Source organism: Propithecus coquereli, unplaced genomic scaffold (assembly GCF_000956105.1).
Source record: "Propithecus coquereli isolate 6110/MARCELLA unplaced genomic scaffold, Pcoq_1.0 Scaffold794, whole genome shotgun sequence".
In the NCBI taxonomy this organism is placed as follows: domain Eukaryota; kingdom Metazoa; phylum Chordata; class Mammalia; order Primates; family Indriidae; genus Propithecus; species Propithecus coquereli.
Window position 1 is genome coordinate 590,214 of NW_012154107.1, and position 17,127 is coordinate 607,340.

At 49.1% G+C, this 17,127-nt stretch overlaps 1 protein-coding gene across 1 annotated transcript; it reads right to left on the bottom strand.

The window, feature by feature from the left end:
• Window positions 1–2,678: 2,678 nt before the first annotated feature.
• Window positions 2,679–16,330, bottom strand: EIF4A3 (eukaryotic translation initiation factor 4A3). The gene is made up of 12 exons (XM_012663081.1): window positions 16,128–16,330; window positions 13,507–13,579; window positions 12,788–12,854; window positions 12,298–12,360; window positions 11,605–11,737; window positions 11,315–11,395; window positions 7,866–8,007; window positions 7,302–7,440; window positions 6,559–6,674; window positions 3,275–3,382; window positions 3,049–3,176; window positions 2,679–2,918 (listed from the first exon to the last, which is right to left on the bottom strand). Exons 1-12 carry the CDS (start codon window positions 16,294–16,296, stop codon window positions 2,902–2,904), a joined length of 1,236 nt encoding a protein of 411 aa, XP_012518535.1. The 5' UTR covers window positions 16,297–16,330; the 3' UTR covers window positions 2,679–2,901.
• Window positions 16,331–17,127: the final 797 nt, after the last annotated feature.

The following is a 17,127-nucleotide window of genomic DNA, read 5'->3' on the forward strand; positions in this document are numbered from 1 at the left end:
TCGCAGGGTGAGTTGGGAGTGATCCCTCGTGTGTTCTAAAGGGTGTGTGAAAATTGTTTAAAGGTGTAGTAGAATTCACGCCGAGGCTTTTCTTTGTTGTGGGGACACTCACGTCAGCCTTCCTACCTGTGGGTCTGTTCCGATTTTGTGACAATTTCTCGCTGAGTCGGTCCTGGTTGTTTTTTCCAGGAATTTGTCCGTTTTATCAAGGTTATCTATTTGTCTGCATGTAATTCATACTATTCTTACACCCTTCGTATCCTGGGTCAACGGTAGTAGCACCCCTCATCCCGGAGTGCCTTGAACCGTCTTTTCTTGGTCAGTCTCACTAAAGACTCGTCAACTTTGTTGATCTTTACAGAGGACCAACTTTTGGTTTTAATTGTCTCCATTGCTTTTCTTTCTTTATTCCTACTCTCGCCTTTATCATTCCCTCCTTCCGCTTGCCTTGGGCTTAGCTTGCTCTTCTCCGTCGCCGCAGGCGGACAGGTGCCATTTGCTGGAGTTACAGACGCGGCCGTGCTGATCTCGCCTCTCGTCCCCTCTCCATCCGCCGCATCCGCTCTGTTTCTCTTTCTCAGCTCTTTCCGACCAAATGTTGTTTCAGATTCTATTTTGTCTCCTACGTTGGCTATCTCTGTTTCACTTTTTTGACTGCTTGAGGGCTCATACCTAAAAATCACTTAGTTTTACATGCGTCACTCATCTTTAATTCATCACAATCTGCCTTCAAGCAAAGAATCTTGACAGTGCACGCCTGTGCCTTTCTCTGGCTTCGTGCTATTTTGTCATATATTTTACTTCTGTAAGTGTTGTTGCTTTTGTTTTAAGCAGTCTTTAAATCTTACTATAAATACGCTAACAGTGTAAACATCACCATTCTATTTCTGCAGTGACACCCAGGGTTCTGGGAACAGGCCCCACACTGCTAAAAGGAGTATAAATCGGTACAAAAGTCTTTCTGGAAAGTAATTTGGAAAATACACCTTGATCCAAAAAACCACTTCTGAAGGTTATTTATCCTAATGGATCATCACGTACTCGTGCGCACACACAGTATCGGAAACCTGCTTCCCAAGTAAGGGATGCTTGGTACACACGGTGGAAAAGTAGAAGTTTCTAACATGGTGGAATGTTTATGGTGTATTACTAAGTGAAAAACTTAAATTACACAACAGTGGCAAAGTGAGTTACAATTTTTGTCAAAAATACTTAATGTACAAATACAGATGTACCACATGAGTTAAAACACCAGGACAGTCATCAAACTGTGAAGTGATTATCTTTGGATAGAAAGATTAAGGATGGCTTTTAAAAAACTATACATTTCTGCTTTCTGCAGTGAGATTATGGTTTGGTAATTCAGTTACATGACCCAGGGCCTTTCTTCTTGCCTTGGCTGCCAGGAACCTGGGAAGCCCCTCAGGGTCTACACAGCCATCTCCCCGCAAGACTCACCAGACCCACCCCCAACTCCAGGCTCAGCCGCCACAGATCATGGCTGACTCCCTCTGGCCTCCGCAAGGCTCGTGGCCGTGACTGCGCCCCAGAACTCCACGAGGGCCCTCCCCCAGCCCCTCCCCTGCATCAAGGCGCATGTCCCATCACCCCCCTCACACACCCCCTCCCCTGGTGCCCGCAGGGGCCACCCTGACCTTATCGCCCGCAGCAGAACCGCTCCCTCAAAGGGAACCGACCGTTCACCGCCCTGACTGCCCGAGGGCCGGGTCGCTCCCCGGAAGTCTGCACCTGCTGAAAGCAGCACCCGGGCCCTTGGTTCCCCCGTTCGGCCTTTGGGGGCCCGGTTTTTCCGTTTTTCGTTGTTCCCTTGCGTTTTTTCGTTTTTTGGCTCGGTTGACCTTTTTCTTGATTTTTTTTTTGGTTTTTTTTTTTCTTTCCCCCTTTTCCAGGCCGGGTTTTGGGTTGGGTTAGGCCCTTTCCGTTTTCCGGCCCCTTCTTCGCCGGTTCCCGGTTCTTGCGGGTTGTTCCCGGACCCCGGATTGTTTCCCCGGGGCCCGGGGGCTTTTTCGGTTGGGTTGCCGGGTTGCCGGTGGGATTCCCGGCCGGCTCCTCGTCTGTGAGCTGACAGCAGGTCCCGCTGAGGCCGTGCAGGTCCCAGCGAGGGAACCCGCGCCCGCACGCGCACTGCTGCCGGGCAGGCCGTGACGGGTGGGTGTTATTCCTGCTGCTGCTGCTAACTGCCCCCAACACACCTGTGCCTGGTTCCTGCATAATCACTTTGCCAGGAACTCAGGAAGCCGCCTGGGCCTGACACACCGGCGTGAACGGCGTCACCGGGTCCTGTGAACCGCGAGCTCCCCCCAGCAGGGCAGGGCCTGAGCACCTGCATCCCACCCGGTCGTGGCGGCGCAGCTGGGCTGCGGCCATCCTGAGCGGCAAGGACCCGGTCACGGTTTCAGTTAAAGGAAATTCTGTTCGTAAATGACACAATCTCACATGCCTTACGTTAGAATCACCTGATAAACTTCAAAGTATTTCCAAGCTCCCCCAACCCTGGAAATCGAGATGATCCCAACCCAGCTGGGAAGGGAGAGGCCAGGCAGTTTACCATTCCCATTTCAAAGACTAGAATCGGAGCGAAATGGCCTGCCCAAGACTACACAGCAAGTCACCCGAAAAGGTGGTCGTACCTTAAAAAGTATAAACTGGAGTTTGTGGCAAAAGTTTGAAATGTTTAATGAAAAAGACTTAGAGCAATGCAGTATTTACATGTGGATAAGAAAACACAGCAGCAGGAGCCCGGAGCTTTTCCTGGGGGCACTAGGAGAAGAGATTTCACACAAACCCCTTTAACAGAAGCTGCCCCTAAGTATTTCCAAAGAGGAGTACAAAACAGGTGAACAGCCTCCAACCCATCTACGGTGCAGCAGGACTGTTTCTTCAGATCAGATCGGCAACTGGAAGTGAAAAAAGATAGTGACTGAGAGAAAATACAAACAAAATGAAAACTTGTAAATTTAACTAAGGGCTCACACTAGACTTCTCAAACAAACAAAAACAAAACCCTAAGAACAAATTATTTCTCACCGTTCATAGGCATTTCATCAATCTGAGTGGAATAGTACTGTTCAATATCTCGGAGGATGCGGATGTCGTCGTTCTTCACAAAATTGATGGCCACGCCCTTCCGGCCATATCGACCTGATCTCCCAATTCTTCAGGAATAAAACAAAATTACTTTAGTGAATATAGCAAAAAAGCCTTAGTAAATGTATCAACAGAAGCGAAACCACTGGAAAGCTTGCAGGCCTACCTGTGTATATACAACTCTCTGTTATTGGGCAGGTCGTAGTTAATGATGAGCGACACCTGAGGGACATCCAAGCCCCTGGCCCAGACGTCTGTAGAAATGAGCACTCGGCTGCAACGGGAAAGGTACTGGAGTCAGTCACCGCTGTCATCAAAGTGGACCGGACCTGCTTCCAATACTAATTTTAAACGAACCTGGACCACGAGTCCAGAACACAGCCGATCACCCCACGCAGGTCCGTCTGCGAACGCGAAGTGTTAGGGCAGCACCAGAAAGACCTGTTCAGGGCCAGCTGGTCTATTTACTTAGGTCACGTGCTCCATCAGATAAAAAAATTAGATATCTTTTACCATATAACATTTAATTTGTTTAAAGTCAGTCCCAGACCAGCAATTGGGAAAAATATTTTACTTTTGCCTAGCAAAACTTCAATTAAGAAGCATAACCTCACTGATTTTGGTTCAGTTGCTGTACTATTTTCAGATCTGAAATGCAACTCAGACCACTCCACGCCTCGGAATGTGACAAGGCGCAGCGCTGTGCCATTCGCCACGGAGGTCGGGGCCCCACATGTCCACTGAGCACCCGAGACGTGGCTGCTCTGAAATGAGATCTGCCGTAAGGGCAGGATACACACTAGATTCTGAAGACTTAGTACAGAAAAGGAATGCAAAGAATCTCATAAATATTTTAATACTAATTACATGCTGAAATTATATAATATCTTAATAAAATACATTATTAAGAATAGAGGCAGGCATGGTGGCTCACGCCTGTAATCCCAGCACACTGGGAGGCCCAGGTGGGAGGATCGCTTGAGCCCAGGAGTTTAAGACCAGCCTGGGCAACATAGTGGCGCCATCTCTACAAAAAATAAAACATTTAGCTGGGTGTAGTGGCAGGCGCCTGTAGTCCCAGCTACTCAGGAGGCTGAGGCAGGAGGATCGCTCGAACCCAGGAGTTTGAGGCTACAGTGAGTTATCATCACGCCACTGCACTCCAGCCTGGGTGACAGAGCAAGACCCTGTCTCTTAAAACACACACACAAAGAATAAACTTCACCCGTTTCTTTTTACCTATTTTAATGTGGCTACCAGAAATTTTAAAATTACATGTGTAGCTTGACTTCTATTCTATTGGACGTCACTGGTCCAGAGATAGTTAGAGTATCAGGGGACAGCAGAACAGGAGAAGAAAGTTCAAAACATGGGAAAGATGTCTCTGCTAGCACATCACACACACCCAGAGTCCCAGAGGGACAGGAGAGAGAGAGTGGGGCTGCAGAGGATTTGAAATGCTAAGGCTGAGAGAATCCAGAAGTCTTACAAATGCCAACAAGAGACAAGAAAACTAAATCCACACTAGACATACCAGGGTAAACACTGCTGAAAACAAAACACAAAGAAAAACAAACCATCCTACAAAAAGACATTGTTTTTAAAGGAACACTCAGACTGGCCGCTGACCTCCCAACAGCAGCAATGGAAGCCAACGCCCAATGAACTGCACCATGGAACTGACCTCCAACCCAGGACTGTCTCTCAGCAAGCACCTCCTTTGAGACATCTGAAGGAGATATTTCAGAGTGGAGTAGACATTTTCAGACAAACTAAAACAGATAATTATCACCAGCAGACCCAAATTAACATAAATACAACAGACATTCTTCAGGCAGAAGGAAATTCATCCCAGATGGAAGTTCAGAGATGAAGGGAAACAGAGGAGAGTAACCAACACGGCCAATATGGATCTAAGTTAAGTGTTGTTATCGCAAATGAAAATGTCTTGTGGGCTTAGAAATAAATCAAAATACAAGACAATACTAAGTTTGGGGGATAAATGAGGGGTAGTGCTTCCAGGTCCTTGCTTATCTAGAAAGACAGTAAAAGTACCAATTAATAACAGATGCTGAGAACAGAGACAACATGTCACAACTATAGGGCAGCTACTACATGATATGAAAGCATACACATCTTCCAAAATAAGAAAGAAATAAGGAAAGGAATAGGGAAAAAAAGCACCACAGAAAAACTATGACAAATGCACTTACAAGATGATCAATTTAAAACCTAATAGTCACTGGTCAGTTAACGATGGGGATGGGTTCTAAGAAACGTGCCTTTCGGCGATTTCGACGCTGTGGTCACACAGTGAACTGACTTGAACCCGACGGCAGAGCCTACCATAGCTGAGACCGTGCGCTAAGGCTGCCCGCTCCCATGCTGCGGTGCCGTAACTGGATGGGAAGCACCTGTGTCTCTAAACACAGAAAAGGTCTAAAAACCACGGTATTACATGAGCGTATGGGGCCACTATCCCACACGCAGTCCACCACCAACCAACACGTTGCTGTGCCACAAGACTGTTAATCAGTATTTACATTAAGTTAAACTAGAATAAATGCTCCAATGACAAGATAACTATCGTAAGTACTAGACCAAAACAAAAACATGAAACTGTTTCCAAGAAACACTTCTAAAACTTAAGGATGCGGAAAGGATGTAAAAAGATGAGAAGATGTGCTCAGTGATCGCCACCCAAAGCGAAGCTGTGTGGCTCCATCAGACAAGCGGGTCTTAGGACAAAAAGGATCGCCACAGAGAAAGACACGTCAACGATAAGCCAAATTCTTCAGATGTCGTCATTCCACAATTACATGTAGTCTTGGACTAGGTAAAGCAAAAATACAACCACGAAGAGGGTGACCTTGTCCACCCACTCTCAGCACTGGTAACGCAGTGAAGGAAAACGTGAGAATGCAGCTGAACTGAAAGCACGATCAGCGGCTAACGCTGACGCACGTGTGTCCTGTGCGAGCGCACGCCGTGCCTTTCCCGCCTTTCCTGCCGGCGCGGCCTTTCTGGCCAGCACACCTTTCCAACTGGCTGTAAGTTGGGCCACAAAGCAAGCTGGAATGAAGTTCAAAGGAATGAAACCTTACAAACCACATTCTCTGACTACTGTGGAATTAAACTAAGAACTCATTACAAAAAGATGAACAGAAAACCCCCACTTAGTTGGAGGTGAAATACACTCCTAAACAAGGCAAGCAACCTGGCTGGTTCGGGTGAGTCATCTCCCCAACCCGATGTTGCACAGGAGCACAGGCCTCCCCACTTACTACAGGCTCCCCGCTCTCCCCGAGCCTCAGCCGTGAGAGGAGGGAGCAGCGTCCCCCAGGGTTTCGGGGCAATGGCACCAGGGCGGTGCGCGTGAAGTGAACACAGCGAGGCAGCCGGGACTGGCACGCCCAGAACCAGGCACCAGAGCGCAGCCGACTGACTGACCTGGCGCCTGAGCGGAACTCCTTCATGATGGACTCTCGCTCTTTCTGCGGCATGTCTCCGTGCATCGAGGACACGGTGAAATTGGCTTCCCTCATCTTCTCTGTCAGCCAGTCAACCTACAAATCAGATCAGAGATGCTACTGGAAGCTGCGTATTCAGGGCTTTATCTCGATTTGCAGAAGCAGTATGAACACTCCTGAAGCAGCTGCTCTCCCAACCCAGACCAACCTTCACTGGATGTGCAGAAAACTCACCTTTGCCCAGTGAATATGGGGGCTTGTTTACAAAACTCTACTAATTCATTTGTTCCATACAGCGATTCTTTTGTTGGGGGGGACATGTCTGATTATTCTCATTTGAAATTTAAATTCAAGTCTGGTGAGAACACGGTCCAACTCCTTTTCCCTTTCCAGGAAAGCGGCCAGTGGTTCTCAGCAGAGCCCGCATGTGAGCATAACCTGGGGAGCTGAAACTGCTGGGGCTGGTCCCACCTTCAACCAATCAAACACGAACCTTTAGGCACGGGACCAACATCGATATTTTTGTGAATAAAGTTTTACTGGGCCACGGCCACGCACATTCGTTTGAATACTGCCTACGACTGCTTTTCCAACAGAGCCTGTACCCAGAAAACCTAGTATGTATTTACCCGGCCCTGCCCAGAGAAAGCCTGACCAAGTCGTTAAGAGACTCAATCTTCCATTTCCCTACAGTGCCATCACAGAAATGAAGAGGCCGCGTACCTTCCTCTTGGTGTTACAGAAGATGACCGCCTGCGTGATGGTCAGCGTGTCGTAGAGATCACACAGGGTGTCAAACTTCCACTCTTCTCTTTCCACTGCCACGAAAAACTGTTTGATGCCTTCCAGAGTCAATTCATCACTGGTGGACGGAGACAGATCCTGTTACACACGCGCCCTTCCGACCGGGACTCGAGGGCGAGCCCGGGCCAGGCTCTGGGGAGAGCCACGCCGCCATCGCCTGCAGCTTTGCCAGGCAGGCCACCACGCGTCCCCCTCTGCCCCAGCCACAGTCCTGTCCCGTCCCCCCTGCCACCACACAGGCCCGCTTTCTGGATCTGCCTGTTCATAATTTGCACCACCTCGAATATGGTTCTAAACAAAACACACTGGTAACAACCAAATACTGGAAGCTAATTTTTAAATTTGGAATTACTTGGTCAGAGAAGAAAGAGCATTATAATAGCTTGTTTTTCAAAAAAGGAAATTTTAAAAAATTTCCTATTTTAAACCCTTTACAAATACAACCCAGTATTTCAGTAACACCTGAGAAGAGGGTGCTCTTACCGTTTCACCAGGATGCGGATTGGGTCCGTCATGAACTTGTTGGTCATCTCCAGGATTTCGTGGGGCAGCGTGGCACTGATGAGGACCACCTGCGTGGCCGGGGGCAAGTACCTGTACACGTCATAAATCTGCTCTTTGAAACCTGGAGGAGAAGACACCAGAGGGTGTTTAAGGCTGCGTGTGTTGGGGCAGAAGCTGCCGACAGAAGCCCACCTCGGCGGACGCTGAACCGCGGCAAGGTCCGCCGACAGGTACCTCCCTGCTGCAGAGCCAGGCAGAATCCACCGACCCGGGTGTTTGCTGGATGAGGGTACCGGTTTCTCCTTGGTGCGTCTTCGATCTGAGGTGCTGTGGGGACCATGGGCCCACCTCGAGTCCTAGATGCCACACATCAAAAGCGACAGAAACGCCAGCCCCGAGTCACCCACAACTCAGAAGCCCATAAGGCAGTCGCGACTCAGTGCCACCCGCTGCTTCCCCGTGAGGACTGGCATCCAGTGTGGCCACATCTGCCACACTTTAAAGAGAATCCAGAGATCTGGATTTTTACACAAAATCTCCCAATTAAAAGACGTCAGCTTATTGTATTATATTATTTAATGCAGCACAGGCTGAAGAAACATGCCGGCAAGCAGGACCTGGCCCCAGTCACCACGACGCAGCCTCTGCCCAGCCTGGGAGAGGCCCCTGGCGGCCCGGCCTCCCGCTGCAGGCTGCTGACAGACTGCAGGCTCCCATCCCATAAACCGGGGAGCCCAAGTCTGCATTTCCAACAGGTCCCAGGGGACACGGATGCGCTGGTCTGGAGACCTGTCTTTGAGAACCTCTGCCCCAAGGGACAGGAGCCCAAGAGCCACCCAGCACCAACGCGTCCTCAGACACGAAAGTGACTCTACTGAGTGCCTTGTGGGAGCTGAACCTTTAACTTGACCGAGGGATGGGACCTTCACACAGGGCCCCAGACAGGTGCATGGGGCGGGGCGGGGCGGGGGTGGGGACTCCAAGCTCAGGACGAGAGGCAGCCCAAGCACTGGCTTCTGGGCACCTCAGGAGCTGCTCAGGAACGCGAGACCCAGGAAACGACCCCAGAGGATTCTCCACGTGCGCTGCTGGCTGCTGCTCGGAAGCAAAATCCTCGCTTCACAACCCAGCCGCCTCGCGCCATTCTGGCGACACTGCCCCGTCACCATCCGCTATCACCTAGAGGTCCTCACCTGTCTGGCCTCATTTGGGGAGAACATGAAAGACCTAAAAAGTATACATCTGAATGCTATCTTCAAGAGAGAAAACAGCCCAGACAACCAACAAAACGGAACTGGCTACGTAAATTACAGAACATCCCTACAACAGAGCACCTGTTGCCACAAAAAATGCTGCATTTTTCTTATCACGGACAGGTAAGTTCATTAAAAAGCAGATTATGAAACGGTACGCACAAAATGATTCCAAGTTTGTTAACTACAACTGTGTATAAAAAGGTCTGGTAACCCATTTTCTGATTTTTATTTTTAGAAATTAAGTCTTTGCAATGAATATATTTCTACTTCTGTAACGAAAAACTATAAAAGGCTTTTGTAAAAAGCCTGGGCCCCCTCTGGTCTTGTCCTCCATCAACTCAAGACTCCCCTCGGGCCGTTTCCGACTCCACTCGGGCGAGGGCTTCCCCTTCCCGCCACCCTGCAATGCTCGCCCTCTGTCCCGCAGCCGTCCGCCTGTCCGTCAGAGTCCAGGCTGCTGCCCAAGCGCCAGGCCTGGTATGAACTTACTTCCTGGGCCTCTCCGGGCTCCCAGGCAGAGCCAGGAGCTCCCTCGGGCCCTCCAGCAACATTAAATACTCCCGTGACAACCGGCCCTCTGGACCAGGCTGCCAGCAACGGTCCCCATTTGCTGAGTGAACTAGTGACCCTTTCTTGCGCCCTCACACTCACAGCCCCAGGGCCTGCCACGTGGCAGGCTGTCCCCCATTCCGGATAAAAACTAACTCGAGACATACAACAGACGGCAGAAGTACGGAAAAGGAGAGCAGCGACCAGGACAAACCCCTGGATTTGGAGTAGAAGTCAGATGTACACAGGGAATGTGACCCCACAGGCTTAGGAAGGGGGCCACTGCAGGTGGCACAGGAAAGGAAAAAAAAAAACCTCAAAGAAATTAAGTCTGGGTCTGTCATCCAGGAATCCTGAGAGAGTGAAGCCAGCACAACTCTCGGGCCACGGCAGCCGACGTCAACCTCTTCTAGGAAAGCAGGACTGCCTGGCGCGGACACTTAGCTCTTCTACCGGACCCTAAAGGACAAGCAGCTCACCTCCAGACTAGCGTTAGGAAGGTCACGGGTTCATGTCAGAAACAAAACCCTTCACCTCTACACCATCCTCCTTTAAGAACAGTTTCTATTATACAAACGCTTAAAACAGAAACACTATGAAGAGAACTGAAACGCACTCAAGCTTAAGTGCTGGTCTCGCTGGTTTCTTATTTCGAAAGCAAAGCAATCACCCAACAAGACTGTGTGGCTAGTAAGTGCTCCACTCCACTTTTTAAGAAGAGTTCAGAGAACCCTGCAGGAGAACGGTGGAAGGCAAACAAAAAGGAGGAGAACTCGCCCTTGCGCGAGGTCACAGATGTGCCCAAGGCTGGGCGCGGGCAAAGGGATGTGAACGTGCACGTAGAAAGTCACATAACCAGCCACACTGGCAGGCACAGGCAAGGACGGTAACATCCTCGTCTTTCACAGGGGGCAGTCTATGTATGTGTGTACGCAAACACGTCCACATACCTGTCTAGAACGAGGTTCACCGTATGTTAATGACACTTTTTCTAGGTAGTGGGATTGTGGGTGTTTCTTTTCCCTTGGTGGGAGGAGGCATACTTTTCTATATTACCTAAATTCTGTATAACAGCTTTTCAGTCACACTTGATTAGCTTTAATAAATAAAACATGTTTTTTAGAAAACCATTTTTTGTGTATATATTTTATAAAAATTAATTATATGCAGAGGCATTTTCGTCCTTTGTAGCCTGAGCAGGGGAAGAGCCACGCTGCTCACAGGATAAACGTGTGAGCACCAGGAGAGCGCTGTGCTTCCAAAACAAACTCACTGGCACTTATGGTCATCCCCCCACCCCCCGCTGAGGCCAGGCGTCTGTCCCCAAGGGCTCTGTCTCAACCCTGCACCTGACTGCGGCTGTGCCCACCTACTTGAACGCGATGCGCTCCATCGGTCTGGGCAGAGATGCCGCTGTCCTGGCTGTGATTGGTCTCGCAAACCCACACCATAAAAAAGCAAACCAGGAAGTTTATGTTCATAATTGCCCCCCAAGGCACAACTGTTTTTCCATAAAGAAAATACTGTTCATACTCAGAATGCTTCCATTAGCTACATACTTCAATTTCATCCTGTGAAAATTCAAGAAGAATTATGTCAGTAGAAAATTCTTGTTACTCATACCTTTATTCAACATTTCATCAGCCTCATCCAAAACCAACATCTTGATAGCTCGTGTCCTTAAACTTCTTCGACGAATCATATCTATAAAATTAGATTTTGAAACAATTACACCCGTGGCTACAAGGAAAGAGCTGGCCATTCCAGCTGGCCTCACAGCATGTCAGAGACCATCCCCTTCCAGTGACCCAGATCCACCGTGCAGCACCCCAAACTGAAAACTGTCGTGTATCACTTCAGCACTTCTTGCAATTACCACTTACAGCACACTTTCTACAGACAAAAGTGCTTACCGAAGACACGCCCCGGGGTGCCTGCGACAACGTGCTGTCCATAATCCAGTTTTCTGATGTCCTCGCCCACATTGGTGCCTCCGATGCAGGCATGGCACTGGACGTTCATGTAGTCGCCGAGCGCAAGCAGGCCCTGAATCAAAACCAGGTTCACGTCCCAGGGCATTATAAAGTCAGAAACATCAGAATCTTCCAAAAATGGAGATTAATGTCACTATTTGTACCATAAAACTACAAAATTCTCCTCCTAGTCTTTTCTCTGCCAAAATGAAGTTAATTTTGCTGGTTTCTCATTACAAAAGCAATACATATTAATTACAGAAAAGTACATAAAATTCATAACCATACCTACCAAAGGCAACATTAACACCTTTATATCCTTCCAAAATATTAACTAACATCTAAGTATAAAACAATTAGAATTGTTTTTACTAAAAGGGATTTTGTTGTTAAAAAAGCACATTCCTAAGGCTGCAAAAACCTGAAAACTAAAAGCTACGCTAAAAATGACCTAACGCAAACCAGCAATTGACGTAATAATATACAATGATTTACATCAAAATGTTAGAAATCCGGGAAAAAATTTTAAGGAAACTGAAAAGCGAGGTTAGATTACATAAATCAGCTGGTGCTTTACAGTCAATCACAAAAGGACACTTGCAAACAGGACCCCGCCACCTCTAACACCCTCACCTTCTGGATCTGCACAGCCAGCTCTCGTGTGGGGGCCAAGATCAGAGCCTGGGTTTCACGAACCTAGTGGAACAGTCGATCAGAAAAAAAGAATCCTCAGTGTTGTCAAGAGGGACCACAGGAACTCACACCCAGATCTACTTTAAATATTATCTCACATTAACCATACTCTGATTTCTGACAGAGGTAAGCAAATCTTAACATTATTTACATTGCGAATCCAGCAAAAATCACGACATGTCAGTCAGGATTCTTGTTTGCCAACAAGAATTTCCTCTAGTTATTTTTTTTTAAAAATTCTCAGTTTAAACAAAATAGTTATGACAGGATATTAGTTAGCTCAGATATTAATGTGCAATTAAGATTTTCTTAACATATTTAAGTCAGTACAACTAGAGAATTTTAAAATTGTATTTTTTGAACACAGTAATTACAGAAGAAAAAGCAAGTATATCCTAGGATTACAGAGCAGTTTAAGATGGCAAATTACCTGAATATCCAAACACTGAAGCACCGAAATACTGAAGGTGGCTGTTTTGCCTGTGCCAGACTGAGACCTATTCGAGAAAACACGGTAAGTGGGATTTATAGGGGGGACCTGTGCCACTGTCCCCCTCTGCACCTCACTCCAAGGGGTGGGCTCCAAAGGCACTGAGGCTGCTTCTGCCAAGCAGATGCCTCCTCCCCTCCCATCATCTGAATAGCACGGGGTAGGACTCAGGTACAGCATCACAGTTTTTAAATCTCCACAAGGCTAGTAAATGTGGCTTTTGCATCGCGGGCTATGGAGCCGTACAGTCTGTAACTTCAAGAGGTGTTTAATAGGTGGCAGAAAAAGGGAGACTCTCTTTTATGCAAATACAATTCTTTTCTATGATTTTGGACTAAAACTGTCCTCTAAATAATTTTATGATAGAGGCTTTTTAGAAAGCAGGCACATGAAGAATAAAGCTATTAAAAGAACATTATACACAATTCCACATGCCGACTGATAGCTAAGCAAAGCTGGCTAAAAAAATTTAAAACAAAACCTTCTATGTTAGAGAACACAAAAATTAAAAAAATTTAAAATCCTGCGACCAAAGTCAGGCAAAGAGCTGGTCCCGAGTGTACAGAAACTGGGAGACAGAGCTGTCCTCACAAAGCATCGAATCACTATGTTTCCCCGCCACAGGTCTAGCTGCCGCTCTGCGCAGCAGGGCAACTTACTGTGCGATGACATCTCTCCCTTTAATTATCTGCTTGATAGCTCGCTGTTGGATTGCTGACGGTTTTTCAAAACCTGCAAGACGAGACAGAAAAAATTAGCTCTCACCATGATGACAGCATTAAAACCATGTACCATAAACTCCTCAAATGGTTTTTGTTTTTTCAACCATCAACCCCTACTAACCCCGCCCCCCAGCCTGACCCAATGTTTGTTATAGTAAGCTCTGGAGGCGCAGGAGCTCAATGAATTGGGCCGAAGTGGATTTTTATACTAATATGGGATACTATCCGTAAACTAAAATATTTGTAAAAGGAACATCAAATTGTTTAATATATAGACACCAGTTTTGTTTTAAAAAAAATCTCTGGGGCTTGCAGGTTCTGGAAGTATGGGCATCAAACGTCATTGGTGGTTACCACTGAAGAGCAGGGTGGGGAGAGGCTCACTTTTTACTCTAATTATGTCTGTATTGTTTGATGATATCACAAACAGCCTACTTTTTTTTGTATCACTTTTTAAATTAAAAAAACAAAGTCCAGTAGCACTGTAGTCACTGCTCTTCCCTATCAGCTAGCATTAAGTCTACGCATTGCTGCTGTGGTCTACAACTGTACTTGATCTGCTGGGTTATGCTGTGGGGTGTCCAGTGCTGTTCTGCATTAACTACAGCATCATCTTTCTTGTACAGCAATTACTACCAAGGGCTGAGACTATTTTGAAGGACAAAAAGTATTTTTTGGTCGGGCGTGGTGGCTCACACCTGTAATCCTAGCATTCTGGGAGGCCAAGGCGGGAAGATCGTTTGAGCTCATTAGTTTGAGGCCAGCCTGAATAACAGCAAGACCCCGTCTCTACTAAAAAAATAGAAAGAAATTAGCTGGACAACTAAAAACATATATAGAAAAAATTAGCCAGGCATGGTAGCGCATGCCTGTAGTCCCAGCTACTTAGGAGGCTGAGGGAGGAGGATCGCTTGAGCCCAGGAATTTGAGGTTGCTGTGAGCTAGGCTGACGCCACGGCACTCTAGCCTGGGCAATAGAGTGAGACTCTGTCTCAAAAAAAAAAAAAAAGTATTTTTTAAGCACTCAAATAAAACTTTAAGTACAAAATTCTCTTTTAATTTTTTGGTAGTCTTTTTAAAAATGTAGTACAATTTCCCATCTCAACACAAAAGTAAATATAACAGGTGACTTAAACTCATGAAGTACATGGATGTGAAACCAATAAAGGTGTCTTAGAGCAGGGACGCCCTGGTGCCAAGAAGGCAGGTAGGGCTGTCCGCCTCAGTGAAGCCTGGCTGCGGTGCTTTCTTGTCATCTCCCATTACCTCAGCAACTACAATCCACTTTGTCTAGACGGGCATCAAGAACCGTTGGATGAAAGATGTTTCAGTTCCAGGCATTAAACACAATCAATGCTGGTAATTCCCATCTGCGTCCCCAACGCGACCTTTTCCCCAGGCTCCCAACTTATTACAGACACCTGCCTGCAGAACATCTCCAACAGGATGGAGCACAGACTTCTCAGACAGACCAAGGCAGAGCCCCCGATTCTGCCTCCCTCGGGGGCTGCCTATCTAAGCAGATGTCTGCAACAGCACCCGCCTAGTTACTCTGAACACCAAGGGCTCACGCTCCAGTCTTCCCTCCTCTGCCGCTCACATTCAATCCATCAGCCAAGACCGTCAGCGCCATGTACTCCATCTCCAACGAACACCATCACCGCCTCTCCCCTGGACTGGAGCAAAAGTTCCCAACTCATCTCCCTGCTTCCTCTCCTTCCTCACCTCACCCCAAGTCCAGACACCCAGAATAGCCTCTGAAACTGTAAATCTGATCATGCTGCTTTGCTGTTAACACCCTCCAGTGGCTTTCCACTGCACTCAGAAATGAAGTTCAAAGTCTTCATCACCATGTGTCTTCACTAACTGGGCTCCTGCCTGTCCCTCCAAAATTCCACCACGAGGAGCTTCTTTCTGTTCCTAGAACGCACCCGGCTAAGGGTTGCAAGGCCCTGGCACCAGCTGTTCCCTCTGCCCTGACTGCTCCTCCCTCTCCTCATAACGGGCTCCTCGTCCAGATCTCAGCTCAAGTGTCATCCCCTCCTGGCAGCCCCCTCGCCTATCTGCTCCACTAATTCTTTCCTCCCCGAAGTCCTACTCTACTCAATCACCCCGCTTTATGCTCCCCATAGCAACAACAGATGCCTGAAGCAACCTTGGTTTTATGTTGTCCTTCTCCCAAAGAAAATTAAGCTCCGTAACGGCACGAACCTGTCTGGTTTACCGCTAAATCCCCAATGCCCACAGCAACTAACAGATACAAAAGTTATCTACTGAGCGAATGACTCGGAAGCGCCGGGAAGACTTTGCAGCCCCTGCTGGACCCAGCTCGGCGCCCTCCCTGCACGAGGAGCAGGCACCGAACGAACCCACGCGAATCAGGGGGCGACCGGGTGCCGGGGGCGAGGGTCGCACGTCATCGGGCCCGGAGCCTCGGCCCTGGCCCTGCTGAGGGACCAGTAGCCCGGACGGATCCCCGCCCGCGCCCCCGGGACCCCCAGCCGGCCCCGCGCTCCCGCCCGCGCCTTCGGCCTGCCCCGCGGCCCGCGCCCACCGACCGTAGGCGTAGATGCCGCGCAGCAGGTCCTCCCGCAGGCCCATGGTGTCGAACGTGGGCGTCACGTCCACCTCCTCGCTGGTCTCGAATTCCACTTTGGTCATGTCTTCCTCTTTGAGCAGTCGCTTCCGCGCCGAGCCCGAGGTCGCCATCGTGGCCGTGGCCGCCATGATTCCGACCCGCAGAGAGCAGTGCGCGCGCCGCGACTGAAACCGGAAGTAGGTCCGCGGCGCCGCCGCCAAGAGGGATGATGTCACCGCGCGCGCGAGCGTTGGTCGTACGACCGTGCGTGCGTGCGCCGAGGTCGCGCCGTGGGAGGGGCGGGGCGTTCCTCGTCACGTGAAACGGGAAACGGCGTTTGTTTCCGGGAAAGGGGCGGTGTTGCTACTCTCGCGCGATATGGAGCTCCCGCGGGGTCTCGCGAGGGGCGGGCAGCGCACTGTCATATAAAGGGTGTGCGGAGCGGGTGGGGGACAGGTGTCTTAAGCATGCGCCGGGTTGTGTGTTATCTGTCTATCGGGCGGGATGTCGAACCCGAGCTCCCGGGAGCAGGCTGACGGCGGAGCGCGGTGCCTCTGCCCGGCGCGAAGTCCCCTGCGGTTCCGCCCAGAGGGAGTAACTAGCGCTCGGGTCTCCGGCCTGAGTCCGTCGCTCTGTCGTCCTTCAGGAGGGCGGCGTTGTGACAGCGCGGGCCGAAGGCTCGGTCACCGCGGCCGCCCGCCAGGCGCTTCCGAGAGCTGGGTACCGGACAATTGGCCCGCCGGCGAGCGTGCCTGCGGGGTGCCGCTGCCGCCGGAATGTTCAGGTTTGCAGGGCCGACCGTCTGTCTCGGACCTGGACGTGGAGGTGCAGGTGCTTACCCTCCCACGGTTGCCCGCGGACGCCAGTGACGCAGTGCAAGACACAGATGTAAAGTATCTTGTCGACTAAAGAAAAAACATTAAGCTTTCAAAGAGTTAAAATTAGTTTTGTGCAGCAGTCTTACCGAGGACTGTGGACCG

Bases quoted from the DNA above. Each gene is read 5' to 3' on its own strand.
- EIF4A3 (XM_012663081.1), bottom strand. From the start codon at position 16,296: ATGGCGGCCACGGCCACGATGGCGACCTCGGGCTCGGCGCGGAAGCGA. The intron at 12,855-13,506 runs GTAAGTTGCCCT...TTTCTCGAATAG, and splicing joins GGGAGAGATGTCATCGCACA to GTCTCAGTCTGGCACAGGCA. The intron at 11,396-11,604 runs GTAAGCACTTTT...CTAATTTTATAG, and splicing joins CACCCCGGGGCGTGTCTTCG to ATATGATTCGTCGAAGAAGT.